Source organism: Panonychus citri, unplaced genomic scaffold (assembly GCF_014898815.1).
Source record: "Panonychus citri isolate SS breed McGregor unplaced genomic scaffold, ASM1489881v1 Contig00083, whole genome shotgun sequence".
NCBI classification, from domain to species: Eukaryota; Metazoa; Arthropoda; class Arachnida; order Trombidiformes; family Tetranychidae; genus Panonychus; species Panonychus citri.
In genome coordinates this window covers 166,131-180,908 of record NW_026515488.1, presented here as the reverse complement: position 1 = coordinate 180,908, position 14,778 = coordinate 166,131, and the positions used below count along the sequence as shown (strand labels likewise).

Below are 14,778 nucleotides of genomic sequence, written 5' to 3'. Positions count from 1 at the left end.
AAATCATTAGGACCAAATTTTCATTTAAATTATCAAATTTCTTCAAATGCAATGATAAACATACTAAAGAATCCACTAGATGGCAGCAGGTGCACTTCAAAGATGAAAGTCCTATGAATAAAATTTGGTTTAAGAATGAAGGTTTCTAGGGCCTCCGTGGCGCAATCGGATAGCGCGTTTGGCTGTTAACCAAAAGGTTGGTGGTTCGAGCCCACCCGGGGGCGGCCTAATTTTTTTCTCTCCACAATAACAATTAATCTAATTGTTTTTCCATTTTTGCTTCAACATTGATATTAATTAAATTTTCTCTTTTTGGAATCATGTTCAATGTTATTAAATTTAATTGTGTTTAATTCATTTAAATTAAAGAGAACTGAGTAATGACTGATTGTGATTTCCAATAGAAATGGTTAATTAATGTGTTGAGGTTTTTTTTTCTAATGAGAGGTAAATTGTATTAAAGAGATAATTGTGATTAGTGATTCAGAATAATTTCAATTTTGTTATTTTGATTGTTTTTGTTTATTTTGCTGATTCGATTTTAATTTGTTTCCGTTTGATTGTTTTAGGTGAAAATCTTTTAATTGTTGGCTTATATTGAACTACCTGAGCTCTTCGGTTAACCCAATTGTCTTTGATTGACTGATAAAATTGAGGAATAGATCGATTGATCAAATTGAACATTTGATAAGCACTAAAACCGAACCAAACACCGATAACACCGCCAATCGATGCAAAGAAATATTCGTAAGTTTGAACTGGTGTAGTTCTAATTAGAGTATCAGATTGTGAGGGAGGATAAATTCTCATCTTGATTAATTTCATTCCAGGGGAAACTTGTCGAGCGGAAGTGAGGCCAATCATGTTGTACATTTCATGATGACACTCGACAAGTCCACAAATCGATGAGCATTTTTCACTTAACTGTTGAATCAGCGGTTGATAGATTAGCCTTTTCTCATGAGAAAAGGCCAGAAAATGATCATCAAATGAACGAACAGTAAAATACCAAGGATAATAATTGGAGATTTTCATGAACTGATTCAGTGAACAGTTTTGGAGACAATTTCGTCGTGATCTAAATTCTGACCTTGAATAATCAGTACAATTACTTTCATAGGGCTCAGGTAAAGATAGATGAGTGATCTTCTGATAGGTAAGTTCTTGGATAATATACTGATTGTCTCCAATAATCAATTCCTTGGTTCCAGTTTCTGGATTCCAAGGAACATCAAACTTTGGATGGGCCAAAATGTCCAATAAAATGTTACCTTGGAATCGAGTTAAATTCAATTCGATAGAAAGAAATTTAGTATTTAGAAAACCGGGAATTTGGACTGAACTTGAAGGGAAAACGGGTACTAATTGATTAGGTGTTCGTTTCTCTCGAAAAGAAAACCAAACAAATTCGAAGCAAATTTTCTGCGAGTAAAGATAAACCTCGAAAAATGAGTGATCACATCGAAGAAGAGTCAAATTGTTGGAGAGATAATGACAAGAGGTGAGAAGATTATCCAACTTGGGAAGTAATGAGATAATCTCAGAGATTTTCAGATTAGGATAAACAACTGCAGGTCCATGGGTCAGATCAAGAATCAGGGAGTTTTCATCATGGAAAAGACAGTCGCCTTTTTTGATACACTTTTCGAGTGACAATTTAGCGATTAAGGCCACGTCAGGTCGAGAGATGAATAATTGAGTTACGTTGATTAAACCGAGAGCATTGAAACAGAATGAAAAATCCGGTGGATTAATTTGTTTGCACTTCTCTTGACCAGTAGATTCAACTACCTCGTATTTGAAATATTCACTGGCCAATGATTTAATTTGAAGAGAGCAACAGATTATACAGATGCAAGTGATTAACGTTTTCAAAAAATCTCTAATTAGGTTGATTAAGAAAATCACTCGATTCTATCAATAATCAATAGGGAGAGAAATAGAGAGGAAAAACAAGAAAATTACAATTAGTGAATTCGGTGAAATAATTAAATTCGAATGAAATTAAAACTTTGATTACTTTCGATTTGTTGATTTGATCGAAAATTGATTTCTTTTTGATTGAATCAAATGATTGATATTCGCTAATCACTGGGATCCATTCCTGATTATTCAGTTGATTAGTGGTCATCTTTTTGGGTGGAACTCGTTTTATAAACAATTGATTGTCTTCCTTAAACATGATTGACTTAATTACGAACTTTTTATTATTATTAATTCTTCACAATTAAATTGGTATTAAAATTTGTTCCCTATGTGTAACCAATTGGACAATTAAACTGAGTTAATTTGGTGGAAATAAATTGTCACCTCTCTTCAGTTTGCTATTCACCGTTTTCTTTTAGATTTTGATTAATGAAAATTTTGATTAATTAATCATCAACCTAAATGATTACCTTTTGTATTGTGAAACTTTTGCAAATTTAACTGATCAATTGATGACGTTTGCAACTGTTAATCAATTGGAATCAATAATTGTAATGGACAATCAATTGATTTTGTTTGTTGAGTTTTATTGGCACTGAATTTCAGTAACTGATATTAAGGAGGTAACAAGATTCCCATTAAGTAATTGGTTGATTGTTGATTGGTCAGTGGACGATTAGAGTTGAAATAAACCCTTTTCTGGGACACTTTTAAAATGGTCGCCGATACCAGAAAATTTGAACACCGGTTGGAATCCTGGTTTCTTACGAAACAATCCCGAAGTCGGTGGCGGCCCGTTGAAGATTTGGTAGCCTTTCGTTGGGTAGGAACCATAAAAACTTGGGACCTTTTGACTTTCAGGGTGAGACTGTAAACTCTTGGCCCAATCAGTTACTAATTGTAGGTAAATGGTTAACAATTAGAGAAGAAAATTAATTTCAATCAATTTAATTACCTGGATTGTTATCGATTGTAATTCCTCCTGGATAACCAAAGCCTCGTTCCGATGGTACAACCGATTGGGTTAAAAATGATTGTGACGATTGTGGTTCCAAAATTTGACTGACCCCTGAGTGACCTGGTGATGATGATTCGTATTGTAATTGTGGTACCTGAGGGTGTGGTGGTAGTGGTGCCGATTGTGGTGGATATCGTGACCTGGGTCTAAGTAGATTAGCGATCGTGGCATAAGCGATGATCGATAACATTGATCCATCGATTGGACTCAATAAGAAACAAAGGAAAATGAAACAATTAAAGATTAACAATTGATTAGATTTCATTGATTATCAAAAATTATTCTAATTCTTCAAACAATTAATATTTTTGATGGAAAGAAAACTTTTTTTTTCAATCAAGTGATCCAATCAAAATCATCATTTCAAATGATCAACTAATCATATTCATCAAATTGATAAGTTCCAATTAAATTAAATCAAACTGCTAAATAATTTTAATTGTTCCAGATGATTTGGTTCTGATTAATTGGTAAGTTTTTAAGTATCGATATGAACAATTTATTTTTAGTCTTTTCTTTTGATTGTTGTTAATAATCATTAATATCTCTCAATGATTTAATTTAAACTTTAACCACAATTTAATTGATCATTTGTGTCCATTAACCATTTTAACAATTACATTTAATTTAGTAAACATGATAATTAAAATGAGTTTATCTTCACAGCTCAATAATCAATGAAACCGATTAACGGATGAACTTTATTTTTAACAATCAAAGGTAACAATTTAAATCACCAATTTAACGGAAATTATTGTTAATTATAATTACAATTAGAATTAGAAAAAAAAAATCAAACCAAATTGTTCATCTACTCAATGGTAACCATTGGTTTCGTTTTGTTTTGATTTGATTCACAACTGATTCCAATGTAATAATCAGTGTTTATTGTTGGGTATTTGCAGTTAATTGTTACAATTAAAGATGTCGGAAAATGAAGTGATTAAGAAAAACAATTGGAGTCAAACTGAAAAGTTGAAAATATCGGAAGTGTCAACACAAAAACCGGAACATGTTAATTCATTTGTCCAAACGATTTGGTCAATTGTTGATCAATCATTTCAATCCTCGAGATTATCATTGACCAAAGGATCAGCTGGACAATCAGACAGAACAATTAAGATTGATTATCATCGATTACATAGATTTCTTCATCGATCAGTCCATTAATCGAATCAGAGATTCGTGATAGTTGCCAATTTGATCAATTATCTTCATCGTGGTTAAACTATTGGAATGGAGCCTCAGGTAAAGGTATTAATTGTGATAGAAGATTAAATTCAAAAATTTTAGATTATCTGATTAGTGAGATTAAATCATCAACTTTATCTTCGAGTTTAATTATCTCCGGTATCACATGGAATTCACCACAAACCACCCTGGCTGTTGTCTACCGGGTATCACGACATTCTGATTGGTGTATTCATAAAACTTTTCTACTATTATGGAATCTATTTTCTCGTCGAAATGATTCCAATAGTTCAAGGCCAATTTACGCTTGTGAGGTCGATAATTGTATCACCAAGTTAATTGCTCATCCATTTAAAGGGTCAATTTATGTTCTTGGTTGCTACAATGGTAATTTAATTGTTATTGATACTCGACTTTTGGAAAATTTATCATCATCGACGTCAGATTTTCTGGTTGATTTACCGATTTCTCATCGATCACCGAATCGAGGTGATCTTCATCAGGACGAAATTATCGCACTTCATTGGTACAAAAGGTCGGGGAGAGTTAATCTTGACGAGGAAGATGAATTGATCAGTTTTTCTCTTGATGGACTAATCGTCCGATGGAAATTGCAATCAACAATCAAAACTAAATTACTCGAACCTCTTGAACTGTTCAACATTATCCTTTCCGATTTACCCAAATCTATGGGGCTGAAGGAGACCCTTGGGCCCTTTAACAAAGGAGTACCCGTTTTATCAACCACATGGGAGCCTGATAATGAATTTGGATTCATCGTCGGCTGTGAGGCCGGTGCCGTTTTCAGATGCTCTCTTAACGGTAATTTAAGATCAACCGAAGGAACTCCTGATAGCACAATCAGACCTTCCGATTGGTTGCCGATTAAAAATCCAATCGTAATGTCCTATGTCCCTCATCGAGCGGGAGTGACCAATGTCAATTTCTCACCAAATTTGCGTAACATTTTCATCTCTTCGGGTGCAGACAATGAATTCCGGGTTTGGGATGTTTTTCAATCGAAACCATTGTTCGTGGTTCATTGTGATCTGAATATCATGTCCACTGTTTGGTTAAATACTCGACCTGTAATAGTTACCGTTCAAGACGATGGTTTCATTTGTGTCTACTCAATTAGCACCAAATCAAAGCCAAAATTAATTCACCGATTCAGTTTGGAGGAAAGGAAATCAGCTCGATCGATGTGGAAAAACTTAATCAACCATGATGATCAAATCGCAATAACTGATGAAAATAATACGATTCATCTTTATTCAATTCATTTAACCAATGAAAATATAATTTCGGATCAACATTAATATACAACAATCTAATTGACTGTCACAGTTGGGAGTACAAAATATTGATCGAACCATTGATTATCCAAAGAGAAGGAAAATTTGCTGCTAATTGTGAGAAATACTAAAATCACCTTAGCAAATATGAGATCTTTCATCATTGTATCGTATAAATTGATGGGCACAACAAACGCAATAAATTCAGATCAAAGCTTATGGACAATTCTGATCAAAGTACTTTGGAATGATAGACAATTAAGGTCGATCGGAACAATCACTTTCATATCACATGTTTTATAATAAGAAACTGGATAAAACTAGAAAACGATAATGACTTAATCGGCAATTCAATCGAGAAATTCATGATATTTATATTCGACAATATCTAATATGATTCGTTATGGTTAGATTGTAATCTTAATCATGATGATTTCTGCTAATGAAAAGATTATCTTAAGGACTCACAAGCGTTCAAGAGCTTAATATGATGGTAGAACTTAGAGAAATCAATTAAATTTTACGCTGATCCAGTTACTATTTCTTTGATTTATTAATTATTGTATACAAAGAGAGATTCTTTTTCATCGTTTGTGACATTAATTAATTTTTCTCGCGATTTTTCAACATTAATTTTATACGTTTGTTAACTACATTGTAATATATTCAACTTCGATTCGAACCAAGTTTGCGAAATGTTTAAAATGTTGCTTAAAACTTTTGTAACGAGTAAGTAATCAACTGAATCGACTTTTTTGCTTTCATCATACATTGAATTTGATGATTAATTGATTTCTCAATCTATCATTACCTTAGTGCTTCTCAGTCAATTACTTGTTGAATCTTTACGTGAACAAGATTTTCGAAAAGTTTGGATAAATATTATCAAAAATACTTCTCATACGCTTTTTACATGGCCAAATTGAACATCGAATTGATTATCTCACCGAAATTAACCAGCGTTATCCTTTTACTACTGAAGAGGTTTTATTCATAAACACAACGATTGAATCAATGAAATTACTGAGCAATTTCATTCCTAGAATACTTTCAACAATAGAAACTGACTCTAAGTACGAAATCTTAGCCAAAATTTACAACGGAATGGTGGAACAATTTAACAACGAATTCAGTTCAAAGTATAAAAGTATCGTAGAAATTGATTTTCTCAGTCCAACCATATCACTTAATCTTCTTGATGACAATTCCGAAACAGTTGAATCGATTAAACAAAATGTCTTATACTTGATCGATTCATATTCTTATGACATTAATCTCTTACTTAAAAACAGAGCACAAGAGGGAACGAGAGCTGAATTATCTAGATTTTGTTTGGATAATTTAACTTCACTTCGCAGTGAGATCGAAAATTTCTCCCAGGTCTCCGGAAGTTTGTCCTTTAAGCGTTTCAAAGCTTTGCTACGACGATTTGATTTAATTGTTCTTATTGCTACCGGTTGACTTTAACTTGCGACTCAATTGATTTTCTGGACATGGTCAGGGAATATTTGAATATTTTAATGAAAGAAGAAGAAAATTATAAACAATAGCATAACAGCTACAATCAGAAACGATTTACAATTAACTAGTTTGAAGCAACAAACGTCCGAATTGTTTGTTGATATTGAATGTCCATGTAACTTTCACTTTAATTACTTCGAATGACAATCATGTTAATTTTGTAAAAAACTCTCCTTTTCTGTTAATTGCTGCTGGAAATAAAAACAACAATTAAGTTGTAAGGATTATCTTACTCAATGATTAACTTAATCAATTGTCTCATTGCAATTTCTATATGAGATAATATCTCTCACTCATTGATGAACATGTTAACTGATTTGGTCAATTGTTGATCAATCATTTCAATCCTCAAGATTATCACTGACCAAATGATCAACTCAGTTGATTATTTTAAGAGATTTCTATCAATTGGTTAACTGTTAATGGATTAATTAATGTCAAAAGGATAACAACAATCAAGGTGAAGTGATTAAACAGAAAGCGTTTTAATTAACTCGTTAAGATTTATATTAAAGATAAATTGATTATACGGAAGAAAATTGAAATCTAAATTAAGATTAAATTACAGTTCAAATTGTAAACTTGATCAAGTTAATTGACAATTTTATCAACTAATCATTAGAGATGAACAACAATTATAACCCAATCTATTGAACCAACTCATTGAGAGTAATTAATAAAGATAAACAAAGTCTTTTATTACCTTGTAAGCAATTTAATTAACAAACGATACCTTTGGTTAATTAATCAATAATTAACCAGCTAATAGTCTAATGATATAAAAGGCAAAATATTTCTATTAATGAACAACAATCAAGGTAAGAAATCAATTGAAATTATTTTCCCACAATTATTGGGTAGAAACCTACAATTAAATCAATTGATTGGCACAACAGAATGTTAATTGTAACGATTAACCCATAACATATTATTAATAATAGTCAAATTATTAAGCTTTAATCACTATCGTTGTTAGTTATCAGGGTAATTTGATTAATGACAATTAATGTTTACTTTGTTTCTGTTTCTGATTCTTCAGCACTAATTGTCAAATGATTTACATAATTAGGTATAAATTAATAAATGAAATATTATTTATATTTTATTTATATTCAAATGATTATCATCTTTGGTGGTGAGGTCAAGGAGACAGGCTTGTTGAGTGGTTCGGAGTTGGGATTAAGTGGGGTGGTTGTAATATAATCTACAAATATATATATAAATACAAGTGATTTAGTATTCAATTTAAATTGTTGGTTGATTTGTTAGTTTTTTTCTCTCGGTGATGTAAAAAACAATTGGAATATAATTTACTCTTTTGACCAGACCACAGCTACAAGGTGAGCAAAAATTGTTGGAGGGAAACATATTGATGAAGGAGGAAGAGTTTATGATGATGGAGGTGACGGTGGGTTGTGAGCGGTGGTGATGATGAGTTAATTGTGACCGAAACAAAAGGTTAATTGACACTTTTAGATGGGAATCGCGACTCAATTCAAAGGGATTTCAATGTCTCGTCTATGAGAGTGAATCTTGTCTATGGTTGAACTAAAAAAAGTATTGGTCAGTTTGGAAAAGTCGATTGTGCTTCAGTGTTTTTATCTTTTCCTTTTCCGTTTTTGCGTTAATTATTTTCCAATCTTCATCTCTGTCTTTCTCTCCTGATGTGTCAATGTCACAATGATAATCAAAAAGCAAACACAAAGGTTTTATCTGATTGATAATAATGACGGTGGTAAATTGTTATGATGATCCAGGATTAATTATGCTGATAAAAATATTGATAATCTATCACTAGAAAAAAAAGAAATGAATTATTATTATTGTGTAATTGTTGTTTATGAATAGATAATAATTACTTTGCTTAATATTGACGAGATAAAGTTGAAGGTGAAAGTAGAGAGAGAGAGAGATGATGAATTAAATCATTAATTCATTGTGAACAATCTTGATTGATTATCGGTCTTGATGGTCTAATTTTCACTTCCTTTGCCTTTTTTTTCGTAATCAGTTAAATGTCCGAGTTGGTGAACAATTTGAAATGTTTCCGTCTTGATTGTTGTTGATTATTCATTAATTTTCCTTGTTTATCGGGCAAAAACTTTGATGCTTCCACTAAAATCAGCCACTGCGATAATGTATTTAGCTTTATCATCAAGGTAAGATGGGATTGGAGCAAAAGTCGCTGAGGTGACAATGGCCGGTTGATTTTTTGAAGCTTGGCCTGGTCCAACGTTATTAGAATTCAATCCAGATTGTTGAGCTTGTGGACTGGGAGGTAATAAACGGACACATTCCCATTGAGCATTTCGATCTCTCCTTTGTCCAGTTGTTGTCTCTTCTCGAGTTCTCCAAACATAGAAAGATGAATTCTCACTACCACAAACGATATACTTATTATCGGGTGAAACGGAAGCTCGAATTTGACTCGAATAATTAACGCAACCCTTATATTTACATTCAAGAGTTAAATCTCTTAAATCGTATAAACGAATCCGTGAATCATTGGTGGTAACTAAAATTTTTCTCTCAGCGACACCTTCAATTCCGGTCACTTTATTACTATTTCGTTTCTTTTTCCTTTCGGTATCGGTAACACTGGAAACGTTTTTACCTCCACTGACATGGATCTGAGTTGAATATTTGAGTTGATCGGTTGAGTAAAAGATAACTCGACCATCATAAGTACCAATCACGGCAAACTTTCCATTCTCAACGAAAGCCGAAGCAGTAATCAGTCCATGTGATGGTGTCATCTCTTGATTTGATTTATTGGATGACTTTTGACTGGCCGCACTTGGAGCCATTACCTCGTTGAAAAGGGTCAATCTTTTATCGGGAATATTCCAAAGACGAAGGACACCATCAAGTGAACCACTGAGAAAGTATCGATCATCGCGAGGATGAAAATTGATCGTGGAAACAAAATCTTTATGACAAAAGGTACACAGACACTCGACTCTTGTGATATGCCAAAGTTTCACCGTTTTGTCCATGGACGAAGAGAGAAGGAAATTATTCTTTGACCATGAAATGTCCAAAACATCAGCGGTATGACCTCGATAAACGCTAAATAAAAGTAACGGATCTTCTTCGGCTAAACTGTTGTTGTCTTCTTGTTGTAAATTATTTCTCGATCTGGAATCACTTAGACTATGAACATTTTCTGAACTGGAGATACTATTGTTCCGTGAATTGTTTACAGATTTTTCTTTGGTTGAATTGGGTGAAATTTGTTGACTTGAGGCTTTACTACGAGCTTGAGTAAAATGTTTCCATGATTTATGGCTACAGTAAACTCGTAATAGTTGATCTTGACCAGCAACCGCTAATAGTTGACCACATGAGCTCCATTTCATACACCAAACTGCTCCACGACAATCGTTCAACTCTTGGATTAACCTTAAACCTTCAAAATCGGCAGCATCTTTTTTACGATTAGTTTTTAATTTAAACGATGGGAACAATAGATCATGTGGATCAAGATTCAATATTCTTGGATCAATGGTGACAGAATCTCTATAAAATTTAGTATCACTACTTGTTGTCCCACTGGCCACTGCTAGAGTACCTTCACTAGCTCCCAATGCTCCTCCTCTCACATTTTTAACACCCTTAATGAATCCATGGCCAAATTTGCCTAATTTTTTGACACCTATTTTAAATGCACTTGTTTTTAAAGTTGTTCCAGGTTCATCACCTTCCTCTAATGTTGTCGGTTCTTCACTTGCCTGAGGCTGTGATTCATCTTCATCGCTCTGATAATCATTAGCAAGTTTAGATAGATGAGGATTCAAGGGGTTGATGCACTTTGGTAAAATATCATCAGCCTGACTTAATGATCGGCACTCACCGGTGTCCTTATTAAGTAATGTTACCTGATCAAGTATTTTAGTCTCGTCACCTAAATCATCTTGATTTGATTGTTGCTTTTGACTAATCTGTAAAAGTAAATCAAACATTGACAATCAGAAACAATAGTTAAACAATAATAATAACAATATATCCAATTGAGAGGAATGAAAATCGATTAAAATTCAAGCAAAAATCTAATAAACTACTGACCCCATCAAGGAATCCTCTTGTTTCCAGTTTAAAGGCGAAGTGCGGGAAGTAGTACCGTCGGCATTCACATCAACGGGAGGAAATTCATGCTATTTTCATTTAAAGTGAACAATCAAACGCAGGCAATTACATAATTTCATGATATAACAGGAATCGAGATGAAACGAGAAAAATAAATTACGATAAATAAAAAAAAGATACCAAAAGTTGATGCAAGATTGAATTTCATAACAGGGAAGAGGAAGATGGGAGAGAGAGACAATTAAAACAATAGTGTATTTGGAAAACATGGAAAAGGTTGGGTAAATGAAGATGAGTAAATTTCAGAACAATGAAAGATTAATTGTTGAAGCAATTTGACACTTACTTTTAATTGATTAAGCATTTGAATCTCTTCTTCAAGAGCTTCTTTAAGCTCATCGGTGGGAAGTTCAGCATTTGAAGGAGCTGAAATAGTGCTACTATTGGTACTGATTCCGTCCGAAGAGGGTTGAGCATCTTTACTGTTTAAATCCAACACATGAAGAGAGAAAAACAATTAATTGTATAATTAGATGAAAATAAATTAAGTGATTTCAAACTTAATGATATAAAAAAAAAGTCTAAATGATTTCCTGATTACTTATGAGGGGAAAGAGATTCTGTTCATCCGTAGAGATCAATACAGGTAAGGAGGATAAACACCAATTACCTCAGGATGCTGATGGTTAACGATTGATTGTAAACTATTTCAATTGTTCAATTTTAAGGTTGGAAAGATGATATAATGAGAGAGAAAAAATCGAGATGATCAACTGATTGTTTACCTTTTGCCTTTTTCAATATCTTCAATCGCTTGTAAATGTTGTTCAAGTGTTTCCAATAGAGATGAAGGTGTTTTACTTAAATTTGGAATTTCTGATTTATCGATACCAATACATTCAGCGACTCTCATGAATTGTGCAGATCGATCCATGCAGATGAGAAATTTGGTGTAAATTTCAAGAACATCTCGAAATCGTTTTTGATTCATGTCGAAAAATTTTTCCAATAGAATAATAATACCATCATTGTAACAAGCGAAAAGTCTGATCAGGTCTTTAAATAGAAGCATAAACGTCGAATGTAAAACTTCATTGGTTAGTTGATCGGCTGGACAATCGAATTCAAGTAGACCATCAATTTGACTTTGAAGGACAGTTAATGTGTTCAACAATTTAATCGGTGGCATAGTGTGTAAAATGTCCTCTTTCTTTCCTTGTTTGATTTTGGCGAAATCGAAAGAAACAGTTCGATAAGATGAGACTTTCTCATCGATATATTTGGAATATCTTTTTATATAAGTTAACATATCGTGGCCCTTTAGGCTACATCTATCGAGTAAATTGTCGAATTGGAAGTTACAGCTATTCGATGCTAAGTACTGGGTAAAATTCTAGATTCAAAATCAATATTGAAAAAGAGAGAAAGAGAAAAAAATAAAACGATAATCAGATTAGTGACACATTTAACAAGGTAAAATGCAAGTGGAATCAAATATATTATTGATAAATTGTATTCAACAATTTAAATGAAAAGAAGGTATAAAAACCTTCAAATCAATTTGGTCTTCCTCTATGCCTTATAATTAATGATATTATTTACCCAGATATTTACTACTAACATGATTAAAAGGGTGTTTCATTATCAATAATAATCTGAATTTGATCCATCTCTTAATTGAAGGATTATCATTACCTCATTCCCGTAACACATAAGATAGTGTACAGTAATTAATGATTTGAAAACGACGACCCAAGAGCTATGGTTTGTCCGCTCGATCAGGAGATTTGCTAATTGTGGTATAGATACATTAGGTTCGTGGGTACATTGAAGTAAATCTGGAACAAGAGAAAATAAACACGAATAGTAATTAGAAAAAGAATAACATATGATCATTGGAAAAAGCGTATCAGTGGCATTTCTAAATACAAGGAGAATTGAAGTAAATGATGTGAGAAGAATTGAGTGACAGTTTGTTGTGAGAAAATATCAGAAGGAAGGAAAAAGAATATAACAAAAACAAAAGGAAAGACAGGAAAGATGGATAATTGGATATAAACACCTTATTCAGGTTGACATAAACATAGAGAAAGAGAGAAGGATGGTGAAGAAGAAGGAGAAAAGATGAAAAAATCTCATAGAATAACAATTATTGATGAAGTTCATCACTAGAGTTATAACCCTTTGACCTTTAACTGTTTCTTTTTCAACAAATATTCAATCTAAAGGTAAAGGTATTTTTCTTTTGCTTTCACTTTCTTCTTTTTCCTTTTTTTTTCATTCTCTTTGTCTTGTTGTTGTTATTTGAGTTTTTTCTGTAATTGTGGTGTTCATGATAGATGAAAATTGTCAGTTACTTACAATCTAAATGTTTCTTTTTAGGTCCAATAATTTCTTCCGTTGTTGCCTTACAAACAACTCGAGCCAATCCTTGTCCAGCAAGAGCATATCGGGCTGCGTTTAACCTATCATTTAATGTTTGTCCTTGTCCCGCTTTGGCCATTTCTTTGTAAATATTTTGATTATTTTAAATTAATTTAATTTAGTAAACTGTTTTTGTTGTAGTAGTAATAGTAAGGTGAATAGAAGATTAAATTATTTAAAAGGTCCAGACAGACAGAGAAGAAGAGAAGAAGAAGAGAAAATGAGAGACTGTAGTAAGTTGAATCACTGGAATAAGGATAGTGTAGTAGTAGAAGTTTAAACCAAAACAACAATATACATAGAAATAAACGAGAAGAAAATACTAAGATGAATTCCAAGTGAATTAGTTGATAGACACAAAAAATTGTATAGAGAATCACCTGAATAATCAGAAAAACAAAAAAGAGATACAAAAATAAATGGTTACATGATCTCTACTATTCTCACTACCACCAGAGGTGGCTAAGGTTTATTACATACCCACTGTCGATTAAAATTCCCATTAGAGTCAATAAACGTTTAATAAATCAAAAGTGGCGAAAGTTTCACAATTTGGATTCACAAATTATCTCAATTTCCTAAATTGTAACTCAATATAATCTTTTAAATTGTTCAACAATTTCTATGAAATGATAAAAAGGGTTAACCAGTCAGCTGATTTTCTCTCTGTGGCGACTTCTACATTCGGCTGGAAAAAGAAGGAATTTAGTGGTGACATCTATCGGTTGATATTCTCGGTTGTTAATTACTGCGAATTTTTTTTTATTAAATTAAATGAGTGCTCGATATTTTGAACCATGTGGATAGAATTCAATATAATTAACACATCATAATATGGCTATTGATCAATGGAAAAGTTGTTCCAAAAGATTTGATTGTCTATAAGAAGAATCAAAATTTTATAATCAAGTGGTTGTTTCCACTAATCTAAACGATACAATTAATTTCGTAAAGGCCAAAGGTCGGTAGTTTGAAAGTGTTTCGTGATAGATTGATGGCCAACTTAAATCGGGAATTCTCATGGTCATTTTGCTCGATTCTCCCTCTTCAGCGACAATCTCCTCATAATAGTTAATGGACTTCGACACATTCGTACTTCTTATTTATATCCTTCCCTCAGTGGGAATTACACTTGATTGTAATAAAAGTAAATTAAACTTGGAACATAATCAAACAAATTTTGATTTCATTTCTCACATCTACTTGACCTGACAATTAACTGGAATGATCAAATCTTCTCATCTTAAAATCAGCCAATTGATTTACTTGATCAACTAAACCATCAACTGTTTTACTATTTATCAAATTGATTAATAT

General features: G+C 32.6%; 3 protein-coding genes and 1 non-coding gene across 4 annotated transcripts; 2 read left to right on the top strand and 2 right to left on the bottom strand.

Moving 5' to 3' along the window:
• Window positions 1-150: 150 nt before the first annotated feature.
• On the top strand, window positions 151-224 carry Trnan-guu (transfer RNA asparagine (anticodon GUU)). Its single transcript has one exon. It is a non-coding gene; the product is annotated as a tRNA-Asn (tRNA).
• A 2,296-nt stretch (window positions 225-2,520) lies between these two features.
• Window positions 2,521-3,877, bottom strand: LOC128387338 (uncharacterized). The gene is made up of 2 exons (XM_053346515.1): window positions 2,882-3,877; window positions 2,521-2,820 (listed from the first exon to the last, which is right to left on the bottom strand). Exons 1-2 carry the CDS (start codon window positions 3,207-3,209, stop codon window positions 2,603-2,605), a joined length of 546 nt encoding a protein of 181 aa, XP_053202490.1. The 5' UTR covers window positions 3,210-3,877; the 3' UTR covers window positions 2,521-2,602.
• On the top strand, window positions 3,852-7,183 carry LOC128387337 (cytoplasmic dynein 2 intermediate chain 2-like). Its single transcript, XM_053346514.1, is given in 3 exon segments — window positions 3,852-4,106; window positions 4,109-6,159; window positions 6,247-7,183. Coding segments are annotated over 2 exon segments (1,584 nt in total). The 5' UTR covers window positions 3,852-3,868; the 3' UTR covers window positions 5,455-6,159; window positions 6,247-7,183.
• An 840-nt stretch (window positions 7,184-8,023) lies between these two features.
• Window positions 8,024-13,540, bottom strand: LOC128387332 (WD repeat-containing protein 44-like). The gene is made up of 6 exons (XM_053346503.1): window positions 13,399-13,540; window positions 12,733-12,875; window positions 11,823-12,430; window positions 11,384-11,519; window positions 8,811-10,892; window positions 8,024-8,745 (listed from the first exon to the last, which is right to left on the bottom strand). Exons 1-5 carry the CDS (start codon window positions 13,538-13,540, stop codon window positions 9,039-9,041), a joined length of 2,883 nt encoding a protein of 960 aa, XP_053202478.1. The 3' UTR covers window positions 8,024-8,745; window positions 8,811-9,038.
• Window positions 13,541-14,778: the final 1,238 nt, after the last annotated feature.

Coding starts and splice junctions, on each gene's coding strand:
- LOC128387332 (XM_053346503.1), bottom strand. CDS start 13,540: ATGGCCAAAGCGGGACAAGGACAAACATTAAATGATAGGTTAAACGCA. Junction 12,431..12,732: donor TTATGTGTTACGGGAATGAG/GTAATGATAATC, acceptor TTTTGAATCTAG/AATTTTACCCAGTACTTAGC. Junction 10,893..11,383: donor AAATGCTTAATCAATTAAAA/GTAAGTGTCAAA, acceptor TTACTTTTACAG/ATTAGTCAAAAGCAACAATC.
- LOC128387338 (XM_053346515.1), bottom strand. CDS start 3,209: ATGAAATCTAATCAATTGTTAATCTTTAATTGTTTCATTTTCCTTTGT. Junction 2,821..2,881: donor TACAATCGATAACAATCCAG/GTAATTAAATTG, acceptor ACCTACAATTAG/TAACTGATTGGGCCAAGAGT.